At 34.6% G+C, this 16,528-nt stretch overlaps 2 protein-coding genes across 2 annotated transcripts; both read left to right on the top strand.

Moving 5' to 3' along the window:
• The first annotated feature begins 1,164 nt into the window (after window positions 1-1,164).
• LOC128240985 (uncharacterized) lies at window positions 1,165-10,248 on the top strand. The gene is made up of 4 exons (XM_052957975.1): window positions 1,165-1,508; window positions 6,426-6,986; window positions 7,808-7,983; window positions 8,853-10,248. Exons 1-4 carry the CDS (start codon window positions 1,277-1,279, stop codon window positions 9,009-9,011), a joined length of 1,128 nt encoding a protein of 375 aa, XP_052813935.1. The 5' UTR covers window positions 1,165-1,276; the 3' UTR covers window positions 9,012-10,248.
• Window positions 10,159-15,034, top strand: LOC128240996 (uncharacterized). The gene is made up of 3 exons (XM_052957985.1): window positions 10,159-10,289; window positions 12,494-12,634; window positions 14,712-15,034. The coding sequence occupies exons 1-3, from the start codon at window positions 10,241-10,243 to the stop codon at window positions 14,888-14,890; spliced, it is 369 nt and encodes a 122-aa protein (XP_052813945.1). The 5' UTR covers window positions 10,159-10,240; the 3' UTR covers window positions 14,891-15,034.
• Window positions 15,035-16,528: the final 1,494 nt, after the last annotated feature.

The following is a 16,528-nucleotide window of genomic DNA, read 5'->3' as shown; positions in this document are numbered from 1 at the left end:
TTTGTTGGCCATGTGCCAGACGGCGCATTCTGCTCCAATTTCTCTGGCGCAATCGAAAAATGCTTTCCAAACATAAGGGTCTTCCGTTTAGTTTTGGAATTGGCCGTTGTCGGTCTGGCTTTCCAGTGTAGCCTCAAGTAAATCACAGTCGACTGCCTGAAGGATTTAAGACTGAGGGACTTTATTTTGCAGACCATGTTCAGCAACAACGAGTCTGATTATGAAGTATAAGTTGTGAGTGCAACTTTGTCCACCTAGCCTCACATAGGGTTCCGAGTTTGGTGCGTCAATTTAGCTTCTCTTGTGTGTCATGGTCAGTAGTAAGTTCATCAGCAAAGGTGTCTTTTTGCCGAATAGTCAAAGGCAAACCATTCCTCTGCATTCAACAGTTGCTATCACCGTCCTAATGCACGGGTCATTACTGCTATACATGACTTCTAGATTGAGGCAGTGGGCTTTACAGTGTACAGACGGAATACGTTGACGAATATTTCCCTGCACGCCCTTGTGTTTCCCGGACATATTTGCGGCACTGTCATAAACCTGAGACCGCATCTTATCGACTTGGATTCCTCAGTTTTCAAGTGAAAACAAAAGCAGATCTGCCAATGCCACCGCTAATTGTTCTACGTGCTTGAAACATGCATATACAGTGGATGAAAAATACAGTTTAGTGCTAGAGTGTCGTGTGTTTTTTTTATTCTGCTGTTAAAAGGGCCATTTAACTTATATAACGTATCCGTGTATATACAGAAAACAAACATGTACTTTTAATAATTAATTATTGATTTGAAGAAAAGAAACATCGGGAAAGTACTTTAGATGCCCGGTTTTTTTGGCATAAAGAAAGCTATACGCCTGTATGTATTAAGAGTATGCTTAATAGCTGTTATCTCTCTTGTTTGTTGTTCTTTAGGCTTTGTCCTTAGCTTACAAGAGGACAGTCATCGTTTAGCGGATGGGCATATCCTTGCTATTTCCATAATATAGTGTATAGTCAGTATAATTCGTACCAAATAGTTATATATTAACGATATTCCCACCATACTCCTTCAACCACTACAGATCTTATAGTTTAAGTACTCATTAGGACAAGTGCTGTGTGAGTTGATTTCGTTTTTTTTTCAACTTCCCCTTTCTTTTACCACAAAAGTTTAATAATAGCCTTTCATACGCGTCTTGGAAGTCAATGTTAAAAGTGACTGAGACAAATTCATATCAATTAATGTTTACATTTTGTATATTTTTAGATGATTACATACTTTATTAAATAAAAATGGTGAATCGTACGTTTTTGGTGTGGATTCTATGGATATATATTCTGCAATCCATCCATTGTCAGAACGATAATCAATATAAGAATTTGAACAGAAAAATTACCGTGGCTCAGAAAGCGCTCGAGAGGGAAATAAAAGACTTAAAATCTGACTTTATTGAGCTTCAATTTGACGTTGAACTACTTTCACTTGGTGGAAATTTGTCGAATAATGATTACAATTTCGGCACCAGTATGTGTTATTTACCGTTTGTATACTAAAAATAAAATCAAAATAATATCAAAATGTAGATTGAAAAGTAACATATTCAAAATAATTTGATTTACCATTAAAATCGTTGATAGTTTATGCAGATTCAAACCAACCAGAGTTAATACATAGCGGGCAATCTTTGGAGTCATAACATTTTATGTGATGAAAATGCTCCAACGCGTCTTCCGTTATGGTGCCAATGAGTGGAATATCGATGTAAACAGTGAGTATGGTTTCTTATTTTTCTTTTTTATAGGTTTATACAAGTAAAATAAAAATAAAAAAAGGAGAATGTGGTTCCACATAGGCTATGAGTTGTTCTAAATGTAAAAGTTCTGAATAAAACTTAAAATCTGATCGTCTAGAACTTGCATAACATGCTAGACGTTAGTGTTGACAACGTATAAATCTGGATTTTCGTGAGATTTGTTATCGTACCTTAGGTTTAAGCAATTTCTCGTTGATTTAGATGATTGACTGTAAAATACTTTTTCTTGCAAATTTTGAGCCACGGAGTGATTTTTTTTCTCGACATGAATAGCCCCCGCCTCTGTTTCCCTTTAAAGACACCCATCTGAAAATTTATAAACACAATCGTTAGCTTTTTGCCTTATAATATCTTGAAATACAGAATTTGAATTACGACGATCATTTGCAATCAAGTATTAATTCATTAGACACCACATGAACCATAAAGTTCATGATGCAGTGTTGTAGTTCGTCATACTTTAAAAAGATCGAAAACGATATTAATTCAGTTAATTGCTAATTTTCATGTTATGAAATTGCTCCAGTTTTTTCCCAATTCGTTTCCTACTAAATTACTATTCATGAGCACCACAACCTATTCATTGGCACCACACCGTTCAGAAAATCCAGCATAGTGCAGTAAGTATAACGACTAAAGTTTTAAAATTTGTAACGAGGCAACCTTTTGTCAATAAAAAAGCCACACACATATAAAGAAATTGCTTAGACCTAAAGTACATTAACAATTCTTACGAAAATCCAGAATTTTACGTTGCCAACACTAGCATCTAGCATGTTATGCAAGTTCTAGACGATCAGATTTTAAATTTTATTTAGAACTTTTACATTTAGAACAACTCATAGCCAATCTTATGTAGAACTACATTCTCCATTTTTTATATTTCCTCGTATAAACCTATAAAAAAGAAAAATAAGAAACCATACTCACTGTTTACATCGATATTCCACTAATTAGCATTATAACGGAAGACGCGTTGGAGCATTTTCATCACATAACAAAATGTTATGGCTCCAATGATTGCCCGGCGTGTAATACATTTTTGTTAAGAATAGCAAGAAGTCTTTCACTGACATATTGATATTAGGTTTGCGTCAGGTATTTTCCAAACAACACTCAATCAAATAAATGGCTACAAACAACGCCTTTATATTGACCATTATCATAAAAGTAATGATACTTAAATGTTTCAATCAATCCGTATTGAACTTAAATTTGCTGTAGAAGTTAAGGATACTATCTGCATGATCTATCAATGGGACCTTCAAACGAATCGTTCTCGTACCGATATTTCTAATTTATGCTTATATGGCCCTAATTTGGAAGTGGGTTTTCTCCGAGTACTCCGGTTTGCACCACAACGCCTGCACCAATTCTCTTGTAACATCGTACCAAAGACAGTGATTATTATACTGTTGTAATAACTTGTTTCCTTGTAAAATAAATATGTTTTAAATGATTGTTTTAAAGCATCGCCAAAATACTGAAAGCGCTAAAATGCCATATTCCACGATATGTCTCGTTTTATGCGGATGAGAAAAAACATTTGCTTACACTCAGAAGCGCATACAGGTCAAACTTATCAACATACTTATTGGAAGACCGCTTTTTCGAATTAATAATTTTTGAAAGTAAAATATCTAAATGAAAAAAAAACCCAAAGAGCTTTATCGGATGGTTTTGATAATAGTATTTGATTTTTAAGAAAAATTTAAATGATCAGAACAAAAAAGCATATGCCATTTGATTTAAATTACTAGCAACGTGACCAAAACTTATGCAGTTAAAAACGCGCCAAAATATATTTCTATTAGTAGGAAAGTCACGTAAGGTGTTGAGGGTTCACATACATTGTATGTACAATCTATGTGTAAGTCAATACACAGTATATGTAATCGTGGTAATGCCTTACAGTTCATAAAACTGAATAACGGAATAGCGGAGTAATCAAATCGTACAATCGACACACTTGAAATAAGCAATACAGTAAGCAGTCATAAATAAATGAGAACTTTAATACTTTGACATATATTAATTGTTTAATGTTGATATTTGATAACAGTTATAACACATCCGTATATTCAATAGTCTCATAATAATGTGGCTAGTGGCCAGTTAACATATATACATGTATTGATAAAACTGTAAAATATTATTCAGATTACAATTCGTATCACAAAATACAATACACATTTCCTACTTACAGATTTATGGAATCAAGTGCCTTCAATAACAACTCACCAAAAAAAATCTCTGGCTCTCACTCTACATCTCTTATAGTGCTGTTATGGTCTACAAGTCAATCATTGCATAAACAAGTCATGCACAAAACTGTGAGTCAAATAAGTGTCATTTCAAACATATCAAGAAAATATGTAATTTACTTGGAAATATCCCAAACACAAATTCAGAATAAATGCAACACAATGGTAATATTATATCATAAGTGAATACATACCTCATTAAAAATTATCTAAGATCTTAATAAAAACATACAAAACAATGACCTGTTCAAAGTTCTTGACAATGGGTCTCACTAGTCTAAAATAATAGACGTGTTATATCATATGGCATTCTTCCAATCCCTTACGTCTAAACGGGTTTGTGCCAAAACCGGGGGTGTTTGAAAAATATTGAAATTGTATTAAGTGAAGTATTTTATGGTTGAAATTGATAATAAAGGTTCATATTCATATTTTACCATGTAAGTGAAAAGTTATTTTGCACAAAACAAGCATTTAATGCATTAAAACACATTATTTCCCTTTCCAATAAAAAGAAAGTTGACTGACACAGACAACAATTATGCCAAACGGAACAAGTCGGCCACCTCCGACAAGCTTCGAGATAGGCCTCGTAAATACAATCGTAACAACTCGGCCATGGCCGAAATGTTCCGATTGTTATAAATTTGTGAATTGAAGCCTTGCAGGTGCCCTTCGTGTATATATCATTATGTTTTGACAGAATGAAATGAAGAAAACCCCATCAAACTCATAAAAATTCGTTAGATATTAATTATTTTTTGTACGGAACTAATATAAAATAACATCTGGTAATATTTCTTGTTTTTATATTTTATAGACGCAATATGCTTTAACCCGGAATCCCGATCGGAATAACTACCCACTTTTCGTACAAAACAATTTGTACGTGAAGGATTTGCCATATCAAAAATCGTAAAAAAATCTTCAACGTACAATTATTTGGACTGTGGGTCTAATAGTGGTCAATTTAAAGTAAGGGAGATAATTGGTTACTGGTATATGCTAGGTTGTAAACCACTAAAATCTAACTGAACTACAAGCATATATTTTTTATCATAAGAGTCAAATGAGTTAAACGTAATAATGCATCAAAAATAAGAAAAACAGTTCAATCAGTCTATATGATGCCCCTTTATTACAATGTTTTTTCGAACGCATGATGATAAAATACACGCACAGTGTCTACATTCTTCATTCAGGCTACCTCACTGGTTCTCATGTTCAGCTCACCGCCTATGTAAAACTTGACGAGCAAAGTACCTATTTGGAGAGCATTATTGTTTGTTTTTAATCCTCACTTAGCATTTTAGTGCCAAGTCGAGACGGTTAAAAAATATGGACGTTGCAAACCAATTAGCATTTGAACCATTAATATGGGATATTAGCGGCTGTCTGACATATGTAAAATCTTAAATCATTAAGTGTTTACAATACTTTATGTCCGTTTTGTCAATTGGTGTAACTTACAATAATTTCTCTCATGGTGGAGGGTAGACAGAATTAATCTTCCTTGATGATACGAATAATACAATGGAATCTACAGGAACAAACTAACGTTAACCCTGATTAGAGGTATAAGCTCTAATTCTACCAAACGCTTCACTAGAGATACATCGTTGCGCTCTACAACAAGAAACACATTACTAATGAATACTTATGCTTTACTCACACAGATTGACCGTTTTGACATTATTTTTTATGAGCCAATATGTGAGTGAATATCTGAGTACGACTGTTATAAGAAGGCGATGTCTTAAGACTAAATGATTGAAGTTTTTCATATTATGGTCGAAAATTGATGTTTTATGGCTGAAAGCGTAACTAGCGCTTCGTGAAAAAGGAAACTGTCGGATTTTTGTTCCGAACAATTAGGATCTCTTCTATTGTGAGTTGTTTTACAAATATGACTGACAGAATATTGAAAATCAGTTCTTTCTAAGACCAAAAAAAAAAAAAAAAAAAAAAAAAAAAAAGTCAAAACTGTCATCTGTGAAAGTGCAGCTTTAAGCATATATATAGTTCTACTAATCATTATATTTTTAAAGACCTTGTTTAAGGAATGTGTGGTATGGCAAGCCTCTGCTGTGCATTTCCTGCTAATTGCACTGATGTCACAGTAGGTGCCAATTTCTTGTTTATTTGTTTATTGGCTATGGGCATTTAGGGTCCATTTCTATAATAAAACCTCCAAAACTTCACAGCAGGATACTCAGATCGGAGATCGGATAAGACAATTTGGCAATTAGATTAAGATCAATACACAGAGGTTGTGTGTAATACAAGGTTTGGGGGGGGGGTCACTTATAGAAGGATTCAACTAGGCCAGTAAACCAGTTTTATAAAGTATATTTATCATTGCAGGAGGAAAGATTTCCGGTATTAGCCAGTCGGACATTGATGATCTGAAGTCAACGTCACAGGAGCAAGGTCAACGCCTTGTCACTCTCTCCAATGACTACAGCGAATTGCAAAAATGGCTTGAAGAAATCAAGGGGACAATTAAAGAGATTCAGGAAAATGCAAGTGAAACGAACAATGAAGAGTTAAAGAAACATATGAAGAAAGAACTGTTAGAAGAATTGAAAACTGTATTCGAAGAAAAGTGTGAAGCTAGAGTCGAAGCTGTTAACAAGAAATTCAAAACGACAACGGCTGTTTTGAAAAGAGCATTTAAAGAAATGAAAGAAGAAATTGTTCGTCAACAAGACAACATGCCTGTGGGATTGGACAAGATAAATGAACTCATCGACAACAAAATGATGGATACGGCTAAAACCGTTGGAACATTTAATGCACGAATGGACAGTATTGAAGCAACAGTTCAAGACATACAGGATACGGATAACAGGTTAAATCAGACTGTACTGCTGTTGCATCAGGATGTCGGTGAAACAAGGAATACGTGTAGAAGTCTTGAAGCAGGTAAAGGTTTTAAAATATAAAGACAGTTTGGATATGTTTTATAACTTATGTTAAAAATATATGCAAAAAGGATTTACAGTAAAATACTGTAACATAATAATAGTTGAATAGTCATATCCATAATTGCACTTCCATTAGGAACACATCGGCAGTTTTCCATCGAAAACAATCTTGGATGTACATGGGCAGGTTTTTTTTACAATTTAGCAGTTAAACTTCATGACTTTACTCTTGGGGATCTTAATAATTTAGGCATAATACAAATCACTGGTAATCAGTTTAAACTTAGATATACGAAAGACACGTTAAAACACTACAGTTTATAAATACTATTATTTAAAACATTTCGAAGTACTTCTACTAGTGTACCGGCAAACATCCGAGGTTGTTTTGGATGGAAAATGGCCGAGGAATTCTGATTTTGCCCTTCATGGTTCAATCTATTTACGTATGTAACGTGTCAAGGGCCATTTTTATCGAGACAACCTCGGATGTATGTCGGTACATCAGTTAAAGTAGTTCGTATTTTTTTTTAATTATATCATTAATTAAGTGTAGTGTTTTAGAGTTGTATTTATTGATATATATAAGTTTTAATTGATTGCCATTGAAGTGAATTATTGCAAACATAATTAAGTTTACCAATAGTAAAGCCAAAAAGTTTAACTGCTAAATAAAATTACTACGCGATCTACTTGCAGCGGGCTTAAACGTACCACATTTTGAGTATGTAAACCGTCCAAATACATCCGATGATGTTTTCGATAGAAATGGCCGAGGAGCTCCGAATGTCAGTTACCTTGCTATGTTTCTGTTTTCAGCGATGAAAGCCGCACCTCGCGCTGTTGCGATCACTACTGCGCAACCGAAAGACGCAATAAAAACGCGCATGTACCGGGGTTACACTATACTAGATTTGGACGGTGAAGAGATTACCAACCACATTGATGTTGGGTCTCGAGTCATTCAAGGGAAAGATTGGGGATGGGGAAACCAGGTCTGATTTTCTTTATGATTCAGGCTATGTTCATTTTAAAACAATTGCAGGCAATCTTAAAACGGTTAGAGTCACTGCTATAAATTAAAAATGAACTTAACTTTATTATTAAGTATAAATTTAACTGAGATATTAAAGTAAGTTGGATTGAGACTGTGCACATTTGCTGAAAAATACCCCACATACTTACGTGTTTTTTATCCAGGGCTGGTATTCATAAAGTACCATAAGTAATTTCCTTTCATAAGTTAGTTTCCAAATTTAAGTATCGCATTTGTCATATGATATAAACACTAGCTCATTTCTTAAATACAATATTTTCATTGACTTTATTGAAAAAAAAATTGTCGAAGTAAAGTTTAAGAATTGTACTTAGGTTAGGAAACTATTTGAGGTGCATTTTGAATTCTGCAGCAGGTCCTTTTTGGCTAGTCCTCATTTTGGGAAATGTGCGAAGTCATTCTCTACATCATTAATTAATTATTGTCAAGGATCAGTATTGCCATTCGTTAGGCCTTAAAGGCATAGTTTAAGCCTTCTATAAGTGACCCCCCCCCCCAACCGTGTATTAGTACACAACCTATGTTTATTGATCTTAATCTTATTGCCTACTTGGCTTATCAGATCTCCAATCTGAGTATCCTGCGGTGCAGTTTTCGATGTTTTATTATAAATATGGACCCTAAATGGCCCTGAGCCAATAAACCAATACACAGGAAATTGGCCCCTACTGTGACTGTGATTATCATACCAAACATTCCTTAAACTAGGCCTTTAATTCGCGTCCTGATCGATACGCAGTGAAAGGCGAACATCAAACCTCTTGCGGAAAAAAGCAATATACAATTACATGTATATGACTTTTGTAGGACGGTGGTGGGGCCGGCACGGTCGACTCGTGGTACGGAGGCACTCGGCTGCACAAACAAGTGATGATAACGTGGGACGGCGGCAAAACCGGAAGAGCAAACTACCGGGTCGGCGCGTACGGGAAATACGACCTGTACATATTGGCGGAAGGACAGTAGGCTGAGGATTTGCATATTCTTGAAGGAAAGAATAAGTGATAAACTATTTGCTGGGCCATAGCAGTGGTAGATTTAAACAGTATTAGTGGTCAACATTTTCTTTTGTCGAATGAGAAGGCAATATTTCTCAAGTTTTCCAATACATTTATTTCAGTAAGTCAGCAGTCAGCCTTTTTTATTTTAACCATAAACAGCGATATATAACTTGAGAAATACTGCGTTCTCATTCGACAAAATAATTGTTCAAGCATGCATGGAAACCAGTCATACCAGACTGCTGACAAAATCAGACCGCAGATTTTTATATTTACATTCAAAAATGATGTTTTATGCATTTTTTCTTAAACCGTTAGTCCACAATTTATTGTTCAAAATTTTATATTCTATTTGGCAGGTAGTTTACACAAGAAAATGTTGACCACTAAAAATGTAAATGTTTGTTAGTAGGTTCTTGCACAAAATGGATGGTTATGAGACTGCGCCTCATCAAACCATTTATTTTTATAAGTACATACTTACAAGCTTTAACCATTACATAGTCATTGGACGCTATAACACCGTATTATTTCTAAATGCATTCTTTACATTACATGTAATGGTTCAAAATTGTTGGTATATACTTACAAAAATAAATGATCTGGTGCGTCGCAGTCTCATCATTTATGTTGTTAAAGGACATACATTTTTGTACTTACATTATTTCAGTTATTCATGGGTCTACATTATATTGTGTAAACCATCTATTTACTGGGTCAGCCACTGTGCATAACTACCGCTTCACCTGATTTTAATCAATAATGACTAACTGCTGATTTTTTTAAACAAACGTTTTAGAAAACTTGTGTCCTTCTCCGTTGATATAATGTTGAGCACTAAGGTTTAACAAATTTTGAGGAAATTTAATAATTATTCAGGGAAGGAACTCTTTCAAATGTTTACATCAGTTTACATGCAGTTATTTTATTTGAATGGCTTCGCATTTCCATGAAGAATTGTGTAGATGTTAAATGTTTAATATCCATTGTGACAACTTGAAATTCAACCCCGCTTAAACGCTGAACGAGAGTGTTTTATAAATGTGTTTTATCTATTACGTATTGTAAAATAATGCTCTTTCATTCGCAATCGATCGCTTTTTCATGGTTCGATTTTAATTCAAAACTATTTTGTGAGTATGTGAGTTGAATCATCGTAGTGTACCCATGTAGTTTGATGGAAGTAAAGTGAATATGAATTATCTGTGTTATTTGTTCTTGATAGCTGTGCTTTTCACCGAAAGTAAGTATATCAACTGATTATTATATACATGTCGATAGAAAGAATTGTTATTGTTTAATGAACGATAATCTAATGGTTTAAAGCTGTTCTCTCACAGATTGAACGTTTTGAAAACTTTTTTTTATTTTTTTTGTCTTGGAACGAGCCAATTTTTGCGAAACTCCATGGAAACCAGTTATATAAGACTGCTGACAAAAAATTAAATCGTAGATTTTTATATTTAAGTTAAAAAATTGATGTTTAATGCATTTTTCTTAAATCGTTAGTAACGGTTTAAGACATAAAACATTAATTTTCGAACAGAAATATGAAAATCTGCGATCTGATCTTTTGTCAGCAGTCTTATATCAGTAGTTTGCAGATATTTACGCAAAAGTTTGCTCATTCCAAGACAAAACAAAAATAAAAAGTTGTCAAAACGGTAAATCTGTGAGAGTGCAGCTTTAAGTAAACTTTGCTCGTAATATTTTTCTGATGCCTTCTGTGTTTGAGAACGTTTATTATATTTATCTTAATACCATATCTGAACTAAGTTTGATTACATAGAGTATAATTGTTTGTTTCAGAGTAAAATCGTAATATATTCACGAGTGGCTTTGTAAAATGAGTGCAATATTCACTTTTGGTGTTTTCAGTGTATATATATTACAATCTTAAACTGGATCAGAGTGTTTTATATTATCGTAAAAAATGGTGTTAAGACAATAATTGCACGCTGAAAAAAGGCTCTTGACTGTATACACACGTAATGTCATTTTAGAAATGACGATGGTACTGTGTCTCAGCCCTTTAACTTCTTTCGGCTTGTACGGTCAATATGCGACAATGTGTATAAAAAGATGGTGACCTTTGAGTTAAATATTTCGAAACTGTAAACTCTGTGACATAAAAGCGGTAGTAAAACCAATAATACAATACAGTCGAACCTCGTTGGCTCGAACTCCCAGGGACCGGCGAAAGTACATCGAGCCTCGAAAAAATCGAGCCAAGCGGGAATTCTCACCTTCAGTATGAAGAAATCTGACCTTTACATCCAAATCGAGCCAACAAGGAATTCGAGCCAAGCGAGTTCGAGCCAACGGTGTAAGACTGTATGATACTGGAATCATGTTAAAATGTTCAATGGCGTATAACGATAAAAACAGCCAATATTGGTGATTTTTTTTTAAATTGATATGTCCTTCAACATCTAACGACTCAAAAATACAATACATTTACCAACATTTGAAAATATAAGAGAACATATATTGTTTTAGTTAAATTAACCTACGACCACTTTAGACATATGTTTTTATCATGTCTTAAACGGGCACAATATATGTTTTACGCTTGGAACATGTAGATGCAGAAACGAAACATATACATTTTAATTAGTTGATGAATTTGCGTGACCAAAGACTATATAGTGGCCAATGGCCTTCGCATTCGGAACACTTCGGCTATTTTCCATCGAAAACAGTTGGTACATCTGTAATAGTATTTTTTTTAAATAACAGTATTAATTAATTGCAGTGTTTAAACGCATATTGTGTATTACTTAGTCTAATTTGCCATTAAATTGATTTATTGGATAAATAATTATGATCCCCACGAGTGAGTCATTAAGTTTGTTCTGCTAAATTAAAATTTCGACTCAATCTACATGCAGCATAGTTAAATGTACAAAAAAAAATCTGACATTGTAAACCGTACATATAATTCCGGTTTTGTTTTTGATGGAAAATGGCTGAGGTGTTCCGAATGTGGCCTTCGTTTATTGTGAATCAACTATCCGAGTACATGGAGTACTGGTTGGCAATTATCAATATAATTGATACGCAGTTCGTGAGTCTGTCTTTCGGTCGGTCCATCAAAAAGTTTATTTGTACAACACGCAATATTCTATTGAATTGCCGCATTAGATTTAGTGTGACCATTGTCCGTCAGACAATGCTGCAATCCCATTGGTTGGACAAAACCTGCACTGATTCTATTGGTGATGGTGACGGTGACGTCCACTGAATTTTGATTGGCGGAAACTTAATTCATTGCTAAAATGACTTATGACGTCCATTGGTCAAGTGGAGTAAAACAAAAACCTGATCTATGTTTTATTTACATTAACTACGTATGATATTTTCAAGCTGTATATGGTTGATGAATAATGAATGATCGATATTTTTCTATGTGGTATTGAGCATGTAATTTGCATGTTACGTCGACAGGTTCTGCCATTGACTGTTACGAATGTAGCACGGCGGACAGTGGCTGCGGGGAGGTTCCGGATGAGGAGATGTTGATACTCGACCAGAAAGTCACTTCCGGCTGTAACTCGTGCGTAAAGGAATTTGAGTCGCTGGGTACAAGTAAGTTTATCATTTGATATCTGCAGGTCGACAAAGAAGTAAATTATAAAGTAATCTTACTAAATTAAGATATCTGTTTTATTTTATACCCCCAATAAATCCACACGCAATTCATATCGCATTATACGGAAGTCCGTAATCAGCTCCAGTGCAATAAGGTCGTATTCCACTCTTGTGACGTCACGTCATAACAAGTATCGTTGCGCGATGTTAAAATGACGTCATAAAACAAAATAGTGCGCCGTTTAAATGACATGTATTATGAAAACATGTGGCTTTTAAGTGATCTAACCAGTAATATAATAAAAGGGTTATTATATTAGTACTGAATTATGATCCGGATCGTCGTATTCGACTCTCGAGGAATTTTGCAGATTTTGATTTGAATCTGCAAAACATTCGGAACTCCTCGGCCATTTTATCGAAAACAACCTCGGATGTATTTGGACGGTTTACATACTCAAAAAGTGGTACGTTTAAGTCCGCTGCAAGTAGATCGCGTAGTAATTTTATTAAGCAGTTAAACTTTATGACTTTACTCGTGGGAATCTTAATTTTGTTTACAATAATTCACTTCACTGGCAATCAATTTAAACTAAGATCAATAAATACAACTCTAAAACAATACATTTAATTAATGATATAATTCAAAAAAATACGAACTACTTCAACTGATGTACCGGCATACATCCGAGGTTGTTTTTGAAAAAAATGGCCGAGGAGCTCCGAATGTCTGCAAAAAATCCTCTCGAGTCGAATACAACCTGCCGGATCAAAACGCAGTACTGATAATCCAATTTTATCTTAAATCTTTACATTCTATATTAACTCACACCAGGATTTGAGACTGGAGACTCAAAATCGCACATCTAGTTTTTGCAAGACACAAAAATGATAAGTAAAACATTATTTCAAACTAATAGTTTAACAACGACTGTGAAACAAGTTATTATAACATTATATAAATCACTCTCGTCAGCGCGATGCTACGCGAAAGTTTGGTCATGAATTGTGGTGGGGGGGGGGGGGGGAAACCACCACAGTACTTGGCTTGGTTACCACAAAACAAAACTCTTGCGCATATGCCGTGAATCGAATCTAGTCGCTTAAGTGAAAATCGATTGCGCCTACCACTGTCCTAACCGGACAACCAAGTTTAACACTGATGTTGAAAATATATGTTTATGTTACATATGAGTATTTATTTTTTCATGTATTCCCTTTTTTCAAAAGCAGTGATATTAATGAGATTTTATCAAACTTTAAAAAAATCAGGTTTTCGAATCTTATTAGTCTCAAACCCAGACTCTTGAAAGACGTCGTCGAAAACGTGCCCCGTAAGATAACGTTTTAGGCAGCAAAGGGGACAGCTATATTTCAGTGGTTAGGAGGCGGACGCATGAAGATTTTAAATATGCTTTTATTGATTATAGATGGAATTTAAGTGTTATGTTCAGCGCTCAAAATATCGGCCACCCTAACATTTATCATAACATAACGTAACATAAAGTTTATTCTGATGTAAGCATATACAGCTTATTATCAATTACACATTTTACAAAATAATAAGTTAATTGACATGAGAGTGTATAATGCAAGATGTAACTTATTACACAGGAATGTTAATTGCAGAGTTTCTTACTTTATTTGCCTTTATCAAATAAGATGCTATTTAGTGTAGTAAGTTTGTTCCTTTGTATTCAGTATGGTATTCAGCATGTTTACAAATTTGAACATATTCGGTCTTCTCCGATAATACAAAGGAATATATTTTTCTATTTGCCTATATGTTGAACAAATAAAAACGAAATGAAATTTGTCTTCTATGTCAATATTTCCTCAAATACTGCACATCACTACAATCATCTACAATAACTTATTATGACGTATGTGTTAGATGCGTGTTTCTCGTTCAATGTGGCATACATGTCTTCAATTGTTACAACTCGGCTATCTCCGCCAAGCTTCGAGTTAGGGTCAATTCTGCTGGATAATGGCCGAGGTGTTCCGAATGACATGTCTTGTTTCTGTCCACGAACTCGTTCGTATTCCTCATTGCATCATTGTTTTCCTCCAGTATGGTCCAACGTTGTGCGTACTTGTGGACAAGAGACGACGGATTCTTGCGATGACGTGTTAGGGTACGGTAGATGCGTATGTACAACAACGTTCTGTAACCAGGCAACCAAGAATGCATCAGTGGTCTACAGTCTCGTCTTCAGCATTGTTTTAGGACATATCTTAATTCTAAACTGATCTGTCTTTAAACAGCAGTTTTGTTTTGTGTGTTATTTTTTAAAGCTTTGTTAGAATTTAGTATCTATACACCTTATGTTATCAGTTTGTATTAAAAATAGAAAAAAAAAATAAGGGCATGGAAAATAAACAAACTTTGTTATTTTCTAAACTTGTGTCTGATGTTTGTATGAAGTTTGCAACTTGTGTTATCATTTTGTATTGATCATATATGATCGCGTAAACGACATATAATTACATTTTTATGTCAGGGAATTCTTCTGAATTTCGTAAGGCATAATTAATGTGAAATCAACAAAATTGGAGTTTGCATACATGTACGAAATTGCGTTCTTATAAGCCAAAAGCCATTTGTTCATGTTAAGCAGTCGCTGAAATGGTGGAGTACGACCAGTCAGATAGTATATAGCCTATACCATTTTATCTAGACGTCTAGAGCACTTTAGTACCAAGAACTGTTGAAATTCTCCCAGGTACGTAATTGTTCATTGTGTTCTTGGTTAACCTCGATTTGTGGTAAATAGGTGGGGTATTTTTACGCGAAAACCGTCCGTGTTATAGGAATTAGGATGCGGTTGGACGGCGGACAGCCCGGCGTCAAACAATGTTTTCCGCCAAATAACTTAAAAGTTATCATTGATGCGTAGTGACGAATGGTTTGAAGGTTGCTTATGTAAAGAATTAGTTTGAAATAGCTTTTGATGGGTGTTGGGTCAAGGACAAGTTTATAAAATACAGAAATAATGGTTTCATATCAATGGCTTTAGTTAGGATTGCTTGATAGGGATAAAACTAGGTGTGAAGTGAATTTATTTTATGTAAATGGCTAGGTTGAGATTGCTTTTTCCATGTGGGAGGGGTTGAGGTTATGGTTACTAAAATAGAAAAATATCTTCCAACAAATAACTTAAGTTAGGACTGATGGATTGTGAATGAGCTTGGTGTGTAGGTAGCTTATGTGAAGAGTTAGTTTGGGGTTGCTTTTGAGTGAGTGGGGTCAAAGTCAAGGTCATTGTTGCTAAAACAAAATATTTTTCACCCAATAACTGTATTTAGAAATTACAGATTGTGATGAAACTTGGTACGTAGGTAGCTTATTTACAGAGCATGCTTGGGGTAGCTTTTGAGGGGGTCGGATCAAGGTCAAGGTTGCTAAAAATAGAAAAAAAATGGTTTCCTACCAATAACTTAGTTAGGACTTATGGATAGCGGAAAAGAACTGGGTGTGATGAGCTAGCTTGGAATTGTGTTTGAAAGAGGGGAGGGGGTGGGAGTGGAGTTAATGTCAAGTTCATGAAACGTAGTACGAATGTTAATACTAAGAACGCGTCAGATATAACTGGATTAAATTCCGGTTATGTCTCTCTTTATAATAAAATTAAAGAGAAAGGCTGCTGCTTTTTCCAAGCTCATACAAGAAATTAATCGGCTATAATTTCGAATTGTCCATATAAACAACCTGAATTCGTCGAATAGCTGGAGCTTCTAGTTTTATTTTGATTCAGGACATGTTAAAAGTATACAATTAGCCAGATGCAACTTTGTAACCATTTACCATTTGCTAAACAATTGAGACAAGTGATAAAAAATGATATATATTTATTTTGAGTGGTCGCTACTTATTCACCATTGCAGTCG

Source organism: Mya arenaria, chromosome 1, assembly GCF_026914265.1.
Source record: "Mya arenaria isolate MELC-2E11 chromosome 1, ASM2691426v1".
Lineage (NCBI taxonomy): Eukaryota > Metazoa > Mollusca > Bivalvia > Myida > Myidae > Mya > Mya arenaria.
This window is presented reverse-complemented; position numbering and strand designations above follow the sequence as displayed.

What these genes read in the sequence shown, in the direction of transcription:
- LOC128240985 (XM_052957975.1), top strand. Translation starts at nt 1,277, where the DNA reads ATGGTGAATCGTACGTTTTTGGTGTGGATTCTATGGATATATATTCTG. An exon ending in GTGTAGAAGTCTTGAAGCAG is followed by an intron (nt 6,987 to 7,807) that starts GTAAAGGTTTTA and finishes TTCTGTTTTCAG; the next exon opens with CGATGAAAGCCGCACCTCGC. An exon ending in ATTGGGGATGGGGAAACCAG is followed by an intron (nt 7,984 to 8,852) that starts GTCTGATTTTCT and finishes TGACTTTTGTAG; the next exon opens with GACGGTGGTGGGGCCGGCAC.
- LOC128240996 (XM_052957985.1), top strand. Translation starts at nt 10,241, where the DNA reads ATGAATTATCTGTGTTATTTGTTCTTGATAGCTGTGCTTTTCACCGAA. An exon ending in AGCTGTGCTTTTCACCGAAA is followed by an intron (nt 10,290 to 12,493) that starts GTAAGTATATCA and finishes TTACGTCGACAG; the next exon opens with GTTCTGCCATTGACTGTTAC. An exon ending in ATTTGAGTCGCTGGGTACAA is followed by an intron (nt 12,635 to 14,711) that starts GTAAGTTTATCA and finishes GTTTTCCTCCAG; the next exon opens with TATGGTCCAACGTTGTGCGT.